Here is a 13223-nt window from a genome sequence, read left to right as displayed (position 1 = left end):
ACAATTTAAGTCGTATTTAAGTACAAATCGCCTTTGCTTGATTTGACATCAATAACTTCGAAAGGAATAACGAATTGTTATAATTTTCTTGTTGATTGTTTTTTTTTTCTTTTCTCAACGAAAAAAATATTTCTCGATATATACGCATTATCAGATCTATTCAATGATATTTTATTAATAAAATAAATTACATGTTAAAAGATCTTGATAAGAATTATCATTTTTCTCGATCGTCCAGATATATCTAATACAGTAATAAAAACGTTAACAATGATAATCAATTATATAAGAAAATTAAATCCCACATGTGTTCTACATAATTAAAATTTCTGAGGTTTACAAAAAAGATTATAAGATCTCACTGATATACGATTCACTATCTCTAAAATTGTCTTGTCATCTGAAACAACACAGAATACTGATTACGTACGAACGGAAATTCTTTTGGTCTGATTAATCGTTCGATCAAGCGTTAAGGAATTGTCGTAAAGAAAAAAAAAAGAAAACAGATAAAGAAGAAGAAGAAAAGAAATAAAAAGATCTGTTATATTTTTTCATTTATTTAATTCTCGTTGAATATCTTGAAATGTCTTGCCTTTTGTTTCCGGTACTAAATTAAATAATATAAAGATAGTTATCCAAATGATAATACAAAATCCATAAAAGGGAACAGAATGGCCGTAATTCAGAGATATTGAAATAAAAATATAAAGCTTGCTAACAATTGTACCAAATAAACCACCGGCAATACCAATGACACAAGAACTAAAAGCTTTTACTTCGATCGAGAATATTTCGGATACCATGATCAACATAAGATTGAACATTGAGTTAGAGAAGAAAATCAATATAATAAATGCTATTAATGGTATTAAAAAATACGTAGATATATTCTCGTTGATATAATCCTTAACGTAAAAGAAAGAACCAATGGTGAGATTGCAAAATCCAATTATAATACCGGATACGAATATCAATGGTTTACGACCTAATTTATCGACAAAGAAAATTATTAATATAGATGATAATAACAATATAATACCGACGATTATGTTCTCGGTATAATGAGACATTCTACTTGACGTTTCTTTGAATATCAATTGTCCATAAATTATCATTGTTATGTAACCACTGAAATGATTACATGTGACGAATAAAAGTATTATTAAGAAGGCTCGTCTATTTCCCTTGATCATAAACATTTCCTTCAACGTCCCCATATTTCCTCCCTTATTTTCATCCTTTTTCTTCAATGATTCAAGGATCATATTTAATTCCTCGGAAACGTCAATTTTACCGCGCAATTTTTCTAAAACATTTTCGGCCTCCTCAATTTTACCTTTCATTGCGAGATAATATGGTGATTCTGGTATGAAAGGAAGAAGAATGACGAAGCAGATCGATGGGATTAGAAAAATACTGGCTGTTGTTGTTATCGTTAGATAGGGTACTATTATATAAGACAACAGGATACCGAGATTAGATGTGATGCCTAATAATGTTCCATTAACACCACGCGTCTTTATCGATGATATTTCACCTAAATACATCGGTGTAATGATGAAAACCAATCCTACAGAGATACCGGAGAAAAATCTTGCCACGTACAATACCTGCAAGCATCAAATGAAAGATAGAAAGAGAGAGAGAGAGAGAGAGAGAGAGAGAGAGAGAGAGAGAGAGAGAAATATTAAATATCTATCAATAAACTATTTCTATTAAGGTGTTACGTATGTTTTTGAAAATGAAAAAAAATTTTTATATTTCAAAAATGATATAAAACAAATTGATAAACTAATAATATCACGTTGTTAGTTCAAACGCTATTTGCAGATTACAGATCCTACTTTATTACCTTTTTGAAAAAAATCAAAAATTTACAAAAATACAATCAATTTTTTCATTCTCGAAAACGTCTATAATATCTTTAAGGTCGTTTCACACATTTTAATTGAACATCTCCGTTACGTAGGTTCAATCGTCGTTCAATTTCAATCATTCATGTTCACATATATCATTTCAAAATATTATTATCCGACAGATAGTACATATCTTAATTTGTAAATTTTGAGATGGTTAAATGATCGTTATGGATAGTTGTGGTAATAGAAAATCTTTTTTTCTTTTTTCTTTTTTTTTTTTTTTTTACAAAAGATTTTTTGTAAACAAATTTTCAGTATTCTCTGATAAAGATAGGCGAAGCGATAAAAAATAATCTTCTCTTGTCTACGGGCCCTATCATAAACAAAAGATTTTATCAGAATTTTGTCAGTCATTTAAAAGAAAAAAAAAGTCAAAAGAAAAAAATCATTTACGACGATCTCAGACATAAAAAAAAAAATACGATGGATTGGTGACTGAAGAACTGATTAAGAGATTGAAGGAAAATAATGTCAAAAACTCTATGATCGAAGAATCGATAGATGATGATGAAATAAAGATCCAATATAAATGTGTGAATCGACCTTTATACGGTTTCGCATAAGCGAGTAGAAATTTGACGAAATGACATATCTTATCTGATTTTCTACGTGATAAATAAATAAATCGTAAAATGTTAATTTGACGTAAATAATCGTAAATATTAATTTTAACAACATTCTTGAATAAATTCCAAAGATATTTTCTAACGTCTAGTACGACAAAAATTTATGCAAGAGTTTACGCGAGGGAAAAAAATATCGACGTATTAAGATCTCTTTATTATTTTAAATTAATGCAATGATTGACTTGATATACTTGATGATGATTGCATTTAAAAAAAAAAAAAAAAAAAAAAAAAAACAAGAAAAATTCACATGTCATTTCCATTGAAATTATTATATCAAATGTTAAATAATATACTTACTGAGACGCTCTTTGCGACTATGATTAAACACCAAGTGGCGACGATTGGTAGACCGCAAAACAATAGCGCATATTTCCTTCCAATTTTGTCAATTGCAAACATATTGATAAATGGTGCTAACATTTGAGCTAACATCAACGAAACCGTTAAAGTTGATATATCCGAGATTGTAACAGGAACTGGCGAATTTGGTTTTAACAACAATACGACCGTCGGTGAATTCCATCCGAACAATATACCAACGCACAAAGTTAACACGGTACCTGAAACGGTATTTTTCGAATTAATATGATGTGCGAAAATTTTTTCTATTTTTTTTTGGTTTTTTTTCTTTTTCTTTTCTTTTCTTTTCTTTTTTTCTTTTTTTCTCTTTCCCTTCGACGATTTACGGAAACACGATTTATCGCACAACGAAGTGCCTTACAAACGAAGATCGCTAGATACTCCCAGGTTTTCGAGCCATGAGGTGACGTGTACTTTCCCTTATCTCCATCCCCGTTCATTTTTAATCCTTTAGAGAAGAAAATTTTTGTCTATCCACAACTCAAAAGAGAAATTGTCGTGACCGTATTCGGCAAACACCGTTCGTTTTATATTCACGCAAGTAAGTACACGTATACGTGTGATCGTTGAGCCATATACAAACTTCTCTTTTATTTCAATAATCGTTGCTTGTGTTATACTTGAGATAACGTAAAAAAAAGAATAGAAAAAAAAGAAGTAGAAGAAAAAAGAAAGAAAACAAACAAAACCGAGATTGTAGCGAGAAACATATTTATAACCCAGCCTTCGAAACGCTTGCATGTCTAACTATTATTCTCACGATATACTCACGATATATATATATATATATATATATATATATATATATATATCTTTCCTCGTAAATCAAACAATACGTTTTCTTACTTCTTAGACATACGTATGTATCTTACACGTACGATCTTCTTTTTTAAACACGTATATTTGTACATATGTACAATTGTGTCCATTAATGGCACGTACCAAACAAAAAAAAAAAAAAAAGAATACAAACCCTTTCAAATTAATTGAAACTTTTCTTTTATATCTTCCTTTATCCTTTTCATATTTCTATCTATATAAAGGGAAAATATTATTCTATATATTCTATATAGATATTTATTTACATATATATTCATGTATGTTGAAAACGTATTTTCAAAAAAACGAGTAATATTAAACGACATATATGTTATACATAAAACGAAGAGCATATCAAATGATACAAAACGTATCAGCTATCTATTTTAATATAGTTTGTCACGATCTCAATGAAATAACATTCTTTAATGTTATCTGTTACTTTCTATATCTTCAAGCATGTGCAATCGCTCGTTTTTAATTATATTTTCTTTTATATGATAAAAAAAAAAGGGGATAGAATAAGAGAAGACGTATGAAAAAGGAGAATAGAATAAATTCAAGGATATTCTGTAATATCTACTAATTTTACACGATTAATATCCTCATTCTCTCTATATATCGAAATTTTGATTATACTGAAAAAATAATATAAAATTATTATCACTTATCACTTTAACTTCAATATATATAATTTAATAATATATTCTCGAAGTATAATTTGTAATTGCTTGGAAACGTTGAAAATTTCTAACGTAAAGTTACAATTAATTTAATATGATCATTGATTAATAATTAGTAATTATATTATGCTAAGTATAATATATTATATTTAAAGAAAAAAAAAAAAAAAAAAAAAGGGAAACTATCGTCGGTGAAAAAAAACAAAAATAAGAAAAAGAATTTCGATTAAAAGTTTTTGTTATCATTCATTATTGAAATTTTACAATGACTTCTTATAATCATTATTAACGATTAAAACAAATAAATAGATTAGACTTCATCAATCATAATTTCTTCTTAATTTTTTGAAGCAAAATTTCATCGATAGTATAATTTTTAAATGGATTAACGCAAACTTATCTAAGAGAAAGTGAGACTAAACTATAATAAAAATATTAAAAAGAAAAGCAAAATAATGGAAAAAATAAACAATAAATCCAAATAAATAATCATCGATAATCGATCGATGTCATAATAGATTAGATGAATGTTTAGAAGAGAATTGTGTTTGATTTAAACAAAGATCATTTTGGGTCAACGAGCAACGTCGTTACTCGAAGATAGGACAAGTTGGAAATTCGTCTGATCCCGTTGGTCTGTCTCTATGTTAGATCCCGTTGAAGCTGCGCGAGAGACGTGGCCTTCAACGACAACCCTTAATTGACTCTGCGTCCGATGCTTGTAACCTCCCTTGTTAGACGTCCGAAGGAGCGGTTACGTTTGCGGCTCTCCGATCCTTTGGACCGATCTAGATTGGGCAGAGTTACCTTTCTCAGGGAATCCCGTGTTAGACATTGTTGTCCCGAAATGTCCCATGAGCTAAATTAATATTGTTCACTATATCCAGATACACCTGAAAGGATTTATTATTTTTATCAGGATACACGACGATTTTCTATTTTCTTTTCTATTTTTTTTTCTCCTTTTATTTTTATTTATTTATTTATTTTTTTTACTATTCCTTATCTATCCTCATTTTTTTTCTTTTTTTATTCTTTCACGCACACACACACACACACACACACACGTGCGCGCGCATATAAATACATTTTGTAGAAATAAGGAAGAATATATTAATTATTATTGTCAATGAGAATTTAATTGATTTTAATATTTTAAAGTAGATATATGTCAATTGAATAATCAAACATGACAGTATGTTTTATGTAATAAAGAAAGTTGTTATAATGTGAATTTAAATAAGTAAATATATGTTCATGACGAAAAGGAAAATTGTTCTTTCGAAAGTCCGAATATTAATTCTATCATTAATAATACTATGTCAAATGATATAAAATCGTGTTAATGCATATTAAATTTATTTCAGTTTTAAATAGACTATCTGTCAATATTTTGCGATTGATATTATAGAAAAATAATTATTCTTTTTAACGATAGATTTGTTCGAATTATTATTATATTATAACGTACATACTTATAATATTATTTTATGTATGAACAAATGTAACAATCTTTAAAATTCATTTTTCCATCCTATACGATCGTTTGGAAAAGTTTATAAAATGAATATAAACGAATTATAAATTTCTTTCTTCTTTTTCTTTTTTTTTCTTTCTTTCTCTCTCTCTCTCTCTCTCTCTCTCTTTCTCTCTCTCTCTCTCTCTTTTGAATATTTCTTAATAGATTTTATTTTAAGAAAAGAAAAGAGAATTATATATTTATCATAAATAAAAGTTTCTTCGACAATTTTTCAATATTTTCACTTTTCATTGTTTATTATTTTTCGTATTATTAAAATAGAATATTATTGTATGCATTAAAAAATTTTGTTTCTCTTTAATTCGAAAATGGCACTCTGTATTACTTAAACATTCAAAATATTTATTATGACCGAAAAAATACCTTGAAACTCTCGAAATTGGCGTTCTTTGAAATAGAAAAGACAACCATTTCAACTCCGCATTGCTATTCAGAGACGAGTTTTGCCATCTCGAAATGTCGAGAAATTTTAATATTGCACGCACAACATGTCCCTGTAGAATCGACAAGTCTTCTCGGTGGATGTACCATCCTGAGTATCTGGCAATTATACAGTAGGATAAATAAGCACAGCTTCCAAGGAAATACGTGACGAGAATTTTTTTAAATATGGTCATTCGTACCCATGCGCTATCGATCGAAACATAGTCAAATAAGAATTAAACGAAATTTTATTACGTAGTTACATATAACGCTTGTAATTTTTTATTTTGTAATTGTAATCACTTATAAATGGCTACTTCATTAATAACAATTATTGACGAAGAAAATCAAATGTCATTTTCAAATACTTTATTCATATTTAAATTTATCAATAATTTTTCAAATTTTACTTTTCAATGCAAATTGAAACATTTTGAAATCACCTTTCTTTATCTTTTCTTCTTTTGAAATAAAATTTGAAATTTTTCAAGCTTACATTTTTCAACGTAACATATATTTAATAAATTTTACAAAAAGTATATAAACGAAACAATAAACTCATCCATGTTTATTTTTCTTTTGGAATATCTTTTTAATTATGATAAAAAATAAAATAAAATAAAATAAAATAAAATAAAAGTGTACTTTACATAGTAAGGAAAAGTAAAAAAGCATTAATATGAACAATTTTCTCGAAAGTGTTATTTATCAAAATTGACAATTACGATAGATTTCGAATAAAAAGAAAAAATTTGAAAAATAAATTAACAAATGAATAATTAAATACCCTAGAATTTCAATTAGATCAATATTCTAATAAATGCTCCATTAACATGGTCATTGATTTATACCGCTAATTGCGATAGATATAATTCGCCAAAAAAAAAAAAAGAAAATAAAGAGAGAGAGAGAAAAAAAGTGGAAAAAGGGAAAAAGTGGGGTGAAAAGGGAAAGAAAATCCATTCGTGTTGATTTATCGACTGATACGTGAGTTGAAAAAAAAAAGAAAAGGAAGCCAAAAAAAGAAAAGACAGAAAAAGAAAGAAAGAAAGAAAGAAAGAAAAAAGGGGAAAAAGATGAAGAATAAAAAGAAAAAAACGAAGAAACAAAAGGATGAAAAAAAAAATGAAGGAAAGAATAGTATATTTGTGAACGTAACCGCGTATAGGTATAGAGAGCCGTGCAAAGCGCAAATGTTGACGCAACGTTCGGCTCGACGCTTCTCTCCACATTTCCTAGCGAATTTTTTACAGACATATCGATCCGTAATCGGTGAAAAACATTTTTTTTTCTCTATCCTCCTCTTTATTTTCTTTTTTCAAAAGAAAAAAAAAAAAGAAGAGAAAAAAGAAAAATCATGATGAGATCACGAATTGATCGCGATCGCAATCTTTATATGTAAAACTTTTCGCATGATAAACATTAAGTATACTCACGAATGAAAAATGAGAGAAAGAGAATAGTAAAGGAATGAAATAGAGAGAGAGAGAGAGAGAGAGAGAGAAGGAGAGCACGGTGAAGTGGCGGAAGAGAAGGGCGGGAGAAGAGGTGGAATAAGAGAGAGAGAAAGAGCGAGAGGGATGAGATTGGAGAGAGAGTCGCGTTTTTACTTATCCAAGATGAGGTGTCCGTCTTTTGATGAGTCTAAGGAGCCCTTCATTTTAAAAGAAACGTAAGAACAGATGAAAAGAGCTCATCTACCGTTTTTTTGCAAATTCATAATGTTGACAAAATAGAGAACAGCGCATCCCATTGTGTAGGACAAGGATTCGGTGAGGAGGGGATTGAAGAGTAAGAGGATAGGAGCGAAATGGGTGTGGAGAGGGGGGAACAAACAAAACTAAAAAAAAAAAAAAATAAAAAAAGAAAAATATAAAAAAGGAAAAAAAAAGAGAGAGAACAGGAGAAAAAACGACAAATTACAAAAAAAAAGAAGGAACGTGAAACTTAACAGGTCCGAGTAAAGTCAAGAATTTTTCATTACAAGGAACGAGCGTCGCGTGAGAAAGAAAAAAGAGAAAGATAGAGAGAGAGAAGAGAAAGAAAACTTATACACCTTCTTTGACTAATTGTAAAAAATAGAAAAAAAAAAAAGAAATAAAAGATATATAGGTATATAAAAAATGAAAAAGCTGACTCGTTACTTATTTTTTTACTCCACGAAGGAGAGGATGAATTTGTGTTATTAATTAAAAAAAAAAAAATAAATAAATAAATGAAAAGAAAAAAAAAAGAAATCACATGCACATAATTATTTCTTTATTTATATTAATGTAACTACTTAATGATTATCTAACATTTAACCATATTAAAGATTAAACTATCTGTATCGAATAATAATGTCTATCAAATATTCACTGACATTTCACCACAAAGTTATTATTATTCACGTTCGTTTAGATATGACAGGGTAATTTTAGCAATTTGTGAATTTCCGTCTATTGCCAATGGTCACAGAAAGAGAGAGAGAGAGAGAGAGAATGTTTCAAATGCTACATTGATATGAGATAATAATAAAATCGATAGAACATACTTTACAATATATCATGAATGAAAATAATAATAATAATAATAATAATAATAATAATAATAATCAAATAAAATAGCAATAAAAATTCATTCGTCGTCCCTCGTTATGCAAGTTTCTTTTTTATGTATAAAATTCGATGCGAAAAGTGAAAATTCCAAAATTAAAAAATAAATGTAGAAAAAATAAACATGTAAAAAATGTAAAAAAAAAAAAACATTCAATTTATCTCGAATTTCTTGCAAGCTGTTTTTATACATATCTGTGTACTATTTATGTGTATGTGGAGGTTATGATAAAATTTATGAATTATTTAAAAATGTGAAACTTATAATAATACCTCAGATACACCATATTATTTTTCTTGTTAGTAAAATCTCTCTCTCTCACTCTTTCTCTCTCTCTCTTTCCCCCATAATTTTGTTCTAACATAATAATAATTATTTATAATGAATATCATTGTTCTTTCGTCAATAATAATTAGCGACAGATAATGTAAAATTTTATTATATTAAATAAAAATTTATGAAAATCATTCGAACTTCAATATTACCCGCAATCTTTCATTTCAAAAATTATATAAAACAAAATCTTTAAGTTCTCCTCCTTAGAATAGATTTTTATAATCCAATAAAAAAAAATGAAGTTATTAAAAAGTCATTAAAAATGCTTCATTAAAGCTTAGAAAATTTCTCGTATTTTAAGAAATAAAAAATTATTGAAGTTGATAGTTATAAAAACTCGTTAAAAAAAAAAGAAAAAAAAAGAATAAAAAATAAAAAAAAAGAATAAAAGAAAGAAAGAAATGTTCCATTTAAAATGTAAAATATTATTGACGTTAATATTTATTAAAACGCGCTTTAAAAATTTTCAAGGAACATAATATATTCATTGATCTTAATTCATCGATATAATAAAAGTTATCGACAAATCGTAGCAATGGATCGAGGATTAAAATACAACGTCAAAAGATTTGTATTATCTACAAAAAATAAACGGAAAGTGCGAAGACAAAGTTCTCGTTGCGCCCCTTGGCGTGTCTGACTATCGTAAGAAATGATAATACACCTCCTTCGGTGCTTGGCTACGATGGCTAGCTACGTGCACTTGCATATATATAACATAGTTGTTTCCCGTGCACTACGAATGTTTTGAGAATGTATGGAACCAAGAGAAATATTTATGTCGACTATAGCGTGAGCAAAGAAAATATAGTTTTTTCAATAGGAAGAAAGAAGTAGAATCCTTTGAATTTCGAGTGAAATTCTAATCATTCAAATGGACACTTATTTTCATTAAGTAACAAATCGAAAGGCATCAGCTTTTCACCTTTATTCGTTATAACTTTGATATATCTATAATATAATATATACATATATAGTAAAATTTATATAATATATATATGAGCCGTATATTTTGAAAGTGGCCTAACTCCATTTATCTTCAAATCGAGTTATTTAAGGGTTTGCGTTTTATTGAATTTAAAAATATACGTATAGGATATTAATGAGTTATACTACTTAAGTGTATCTAAGGGTGTTAAATTTATAGTTCCTATTAAAATAGTGGCAATTATTAAATAAATAATATGCGTTTTCTTATCAAGAATGGAGTTATGCCACTTTCAAAATTAACAATCAGATTCATTATAAAATTTGAAGGTGCCCAAGTCCATTCAACATAATTTAAGATGCTTCAAATTGAAAAAAACAATACTCAATTTATTTTACATATCTTTAAAAGACATCGCAAACATAATTTATACGATTCAAAACATTTTTTAAATACATAACGTACAAAATTACGAACGTAAATTTATTACAAAACAATTTACTACTCATCTAGATTTTGTATGTGTGAAAAGGATTTGTAGAAATCATGATATTGCGGTGGTATATAAAGTAATAGGTCAATTATGTCCTTGAATTCTACTGTTGTAATTTGTCTGATATTTTTTTACAGTGATATCAATACAATATTTTCGAACCTTCTTGGTCTACCCCGACGTGGTAATAAATTCAGGACTTTAAAATTTTCAGTTTTAGTCATTGATGTCTTATAGAAAATTTTATATTATAAAGAAATATTTTTTATTTCTTTTTAATTCAAGGATTTTCATTTATTTGTATAATAATTTTTACAATGATTCACGTACAAGTGCTTCATCGTAAAAGAATTACTTTTTTTGTTTCTACAAATTCAAATTATATACAAACGGAAAACGACTTATAAATAATAAAGTCTTATTTGTACGAATAACTTTATGGAAATTAAAAAAAAAAAAATAAATAAATAAAAAAGAAAACAAAAAAAGAGGAAAGCTTCTATTTCAATAATCACTCTTAAACGAATAATAGTTTCATCGATATATTATTGCTCAAACGAAGAACACGAATTTTTCGGATAAACTTTTTAATACGATACGTAAGGTTTTTCAATTAAATATTTATTAGATTTCAAATCGAACAAATATTTTTACTGATAAATAAGATGAAGTTGTACATGTAATTATAGCATCCGGAAAAAATTGACAAATGGAGTTAGGCCACTTTCAAAATAAACGGCTCATATGTATAAAGAGAATAAAAGAGATAAGAAAACTTGAGAGATGTTTTAAGAGAATGAGTTAGTATTAATTATTACTTTGTGATCTGATGTTTTAAAATATTCACGTAGAAAAAATTTTCAACGTATATAGAACTTTGTAATAACGCGTTATAACCCGTGTACTCGAGTAATCGTTCGGAAAAGTTTCGATGTTATCGGGAAAATAGTTTGACATTAAAGTGAGCGAAGATAACTTGTATTGTAATATTGCACTGGATCTAAACACAATATATCTGAACTCATTGCAGAAATAATTTTAGTACGGTTAATTTGTATTTTTATGTTGAAAAAAAAAATAAAAGAAAAAAGAAAAAGAAAAAGAAAAAAGAGAAAAAAATGAGAAAAATAAATGGAAAGAAAATGATCTTATTTATTATCTAATATATTATTCGTTTCTCCGATTCTATATTTTATAGTAATTTCATGACACCATGACACCGTTATTACATTCACGGTGAAACGTAATGAACGTAACGTCGAGGTTACTTAAATATCTCTTTAAGAAGAATATCTAATTCCACCCCTATTAGTTCAGAACAAGTTCGTACATAAAGTTAAGATTCAGACTCCGTGAAAGGCAAAGGCCCCATTGCGTCGGACTAGTTTTCGTGAAAACTTTTGTGAAATATAATTCCAACACAAATTGATCGCAAGCAAAGGGGTTGCCCATCATTGATGGTCGATTTTAGAAGTTTTCTAAATTATGAGATAATTTTCCATTGTTATAATGAATACCGACAAATTGAATGAAGTTAATAATTATTAACGATATATGTATATGTATATATATATATGTGTGTGTGTGTGTGTGTGTGTGTGTGTGTATTAAAGTTGAAAAAAAATTTATCAGAAAGAGAAATTATATTTTTCGTTTTTTTTCTTTCTTTTTTTTTTTTTTAACATTGGAACATTTTATATACAATATAAAATATTTTATAACATTTCTATTCTCTATCAAAAATGTTAAAATATTATCTAAAATTTATCTAGATAATAACTTATATAGATAATTATACTAATTATTTATATTGGATAATTATTTCGTTAAAAATATTCGATAAAAAAATTTTGAAATATTAAATTGTGATTTTTAATTAAACGATAATATTAACGAAATCGAGAAAAATATAAATAATTTCTCTTTCACATCGTATTCGTACAGATAATATGGAATTTTTTACAAACTGTAATTATTCTTACGAGTATAAAAATATTAATTTAAAAAAGAAAAGAAAAGAGAAGAAAAGAAGAGAAAAGAACAAAAAAAAAAAAGAAAAAAAAGAAATGAAAAATAAATAAATTTAACGAGTTCTTTTGTCAAGATCGCCATCACGAAAATCTGTTTTCTTAATTATTAGCAACGTTAGCTACGCTGTTGGCCATGAAGTAACAATTCGAATTACGTAGAAGCACTTTCCCCTCATGATTTATGCCGCTAAACTGCTAGAGTTATAAACGAGCAGACATTACCGCGAACATACCACGATCTTGAGATAACCCAGCTTAATGTTCGAACGTTCATAGGTCGGTATCATGCGATCCCAATGCTCGGTTTCGCGGTTAGCATGATCACAAAAGCGCCCTTCTTGTAAACGTTGGATCCATGAGACCTTCATATACACATATACATATACATAAAATAATATATAAAAAAAAATATATATATATATATATATATGTACTTCATTTCTTTCTTTTCTTTTTTCTTTCTTT

At 27.5% G+C, this 13223-nt stretch overlaps 1 protein-coding gene across 1 annotated transcript; it reads right to left on the bottom strand.

Moving 5' to 3' along the window:
* Window positions 1-243: 243 nt before the first annotated feature.
* Window positions 244-3477, bottom strand: LOC118440053 (facilitated trehalose transporter Tret1-like). Its single transcript, XM_035862539.2, has 3 exons — window positions 3273-3477; window positions 2849-3111; window positions 244-1613 (listed from the first exon to the last, which is right to left on the bottom strand). Exons 1-3 carry the CDS (start codon window positions 3349-3351, stop codon window positions 555-557), a joined length of 1401 nt encoding a protein of 466 aa, XP_035718432.2. The 5' UTR covers window positions 3352-3477; the 3' UTR covers window positions 244-554.
* Window positions 3478-13223: the final 9746 nt, after the last annotated feature.

This window comes from Vespa mandarinia, chromosome 14 (assembly GCF_050613455.1).
Source record: "Vespa mandarinia isolate Hongniang chromosome 14, ASM5061345v1, whole genome shotgun sequence".
NCBI classification, from domain to species: Eukaryota; Metazoa; Arthropoda; class Insecta; order Hymenoptera; family Vespidae; genus Vespa; species Vespa mandarinia.
Note: the sequence above shows the minus strand (reverse complement) of the source record. Positions and strands in the feature narration are given on the sequence as shown.

What these genes read in the sequence shown, in the direction of transcription:
- LOC118440053 (XM_035862539.2), bottom strand. Translation starts at nt 3,351, where the DNA reads ATGAACGGGGATGGAGATAAGGGAAAGTACACGTCACCTCATGGCTCG. An exon ending in GTATCTAGCGATCTTCGTTT is followed by an intron (nt 3,112 to 3,272) that starts GTAAGGCACTTC and finishes ATACCGTTTCAG; the next exon opens with GTACCGTGTTAACTTTGTGC. An exon ending in TAGTCGCAAAGAGCGTCTCA is followed by an intron (nt 1,614 to 2,848) that starts GTAAGTATATTA and finishes TGATGCTTGCAG; the next exon opens with GTATTGTACGTGGCAAGATT.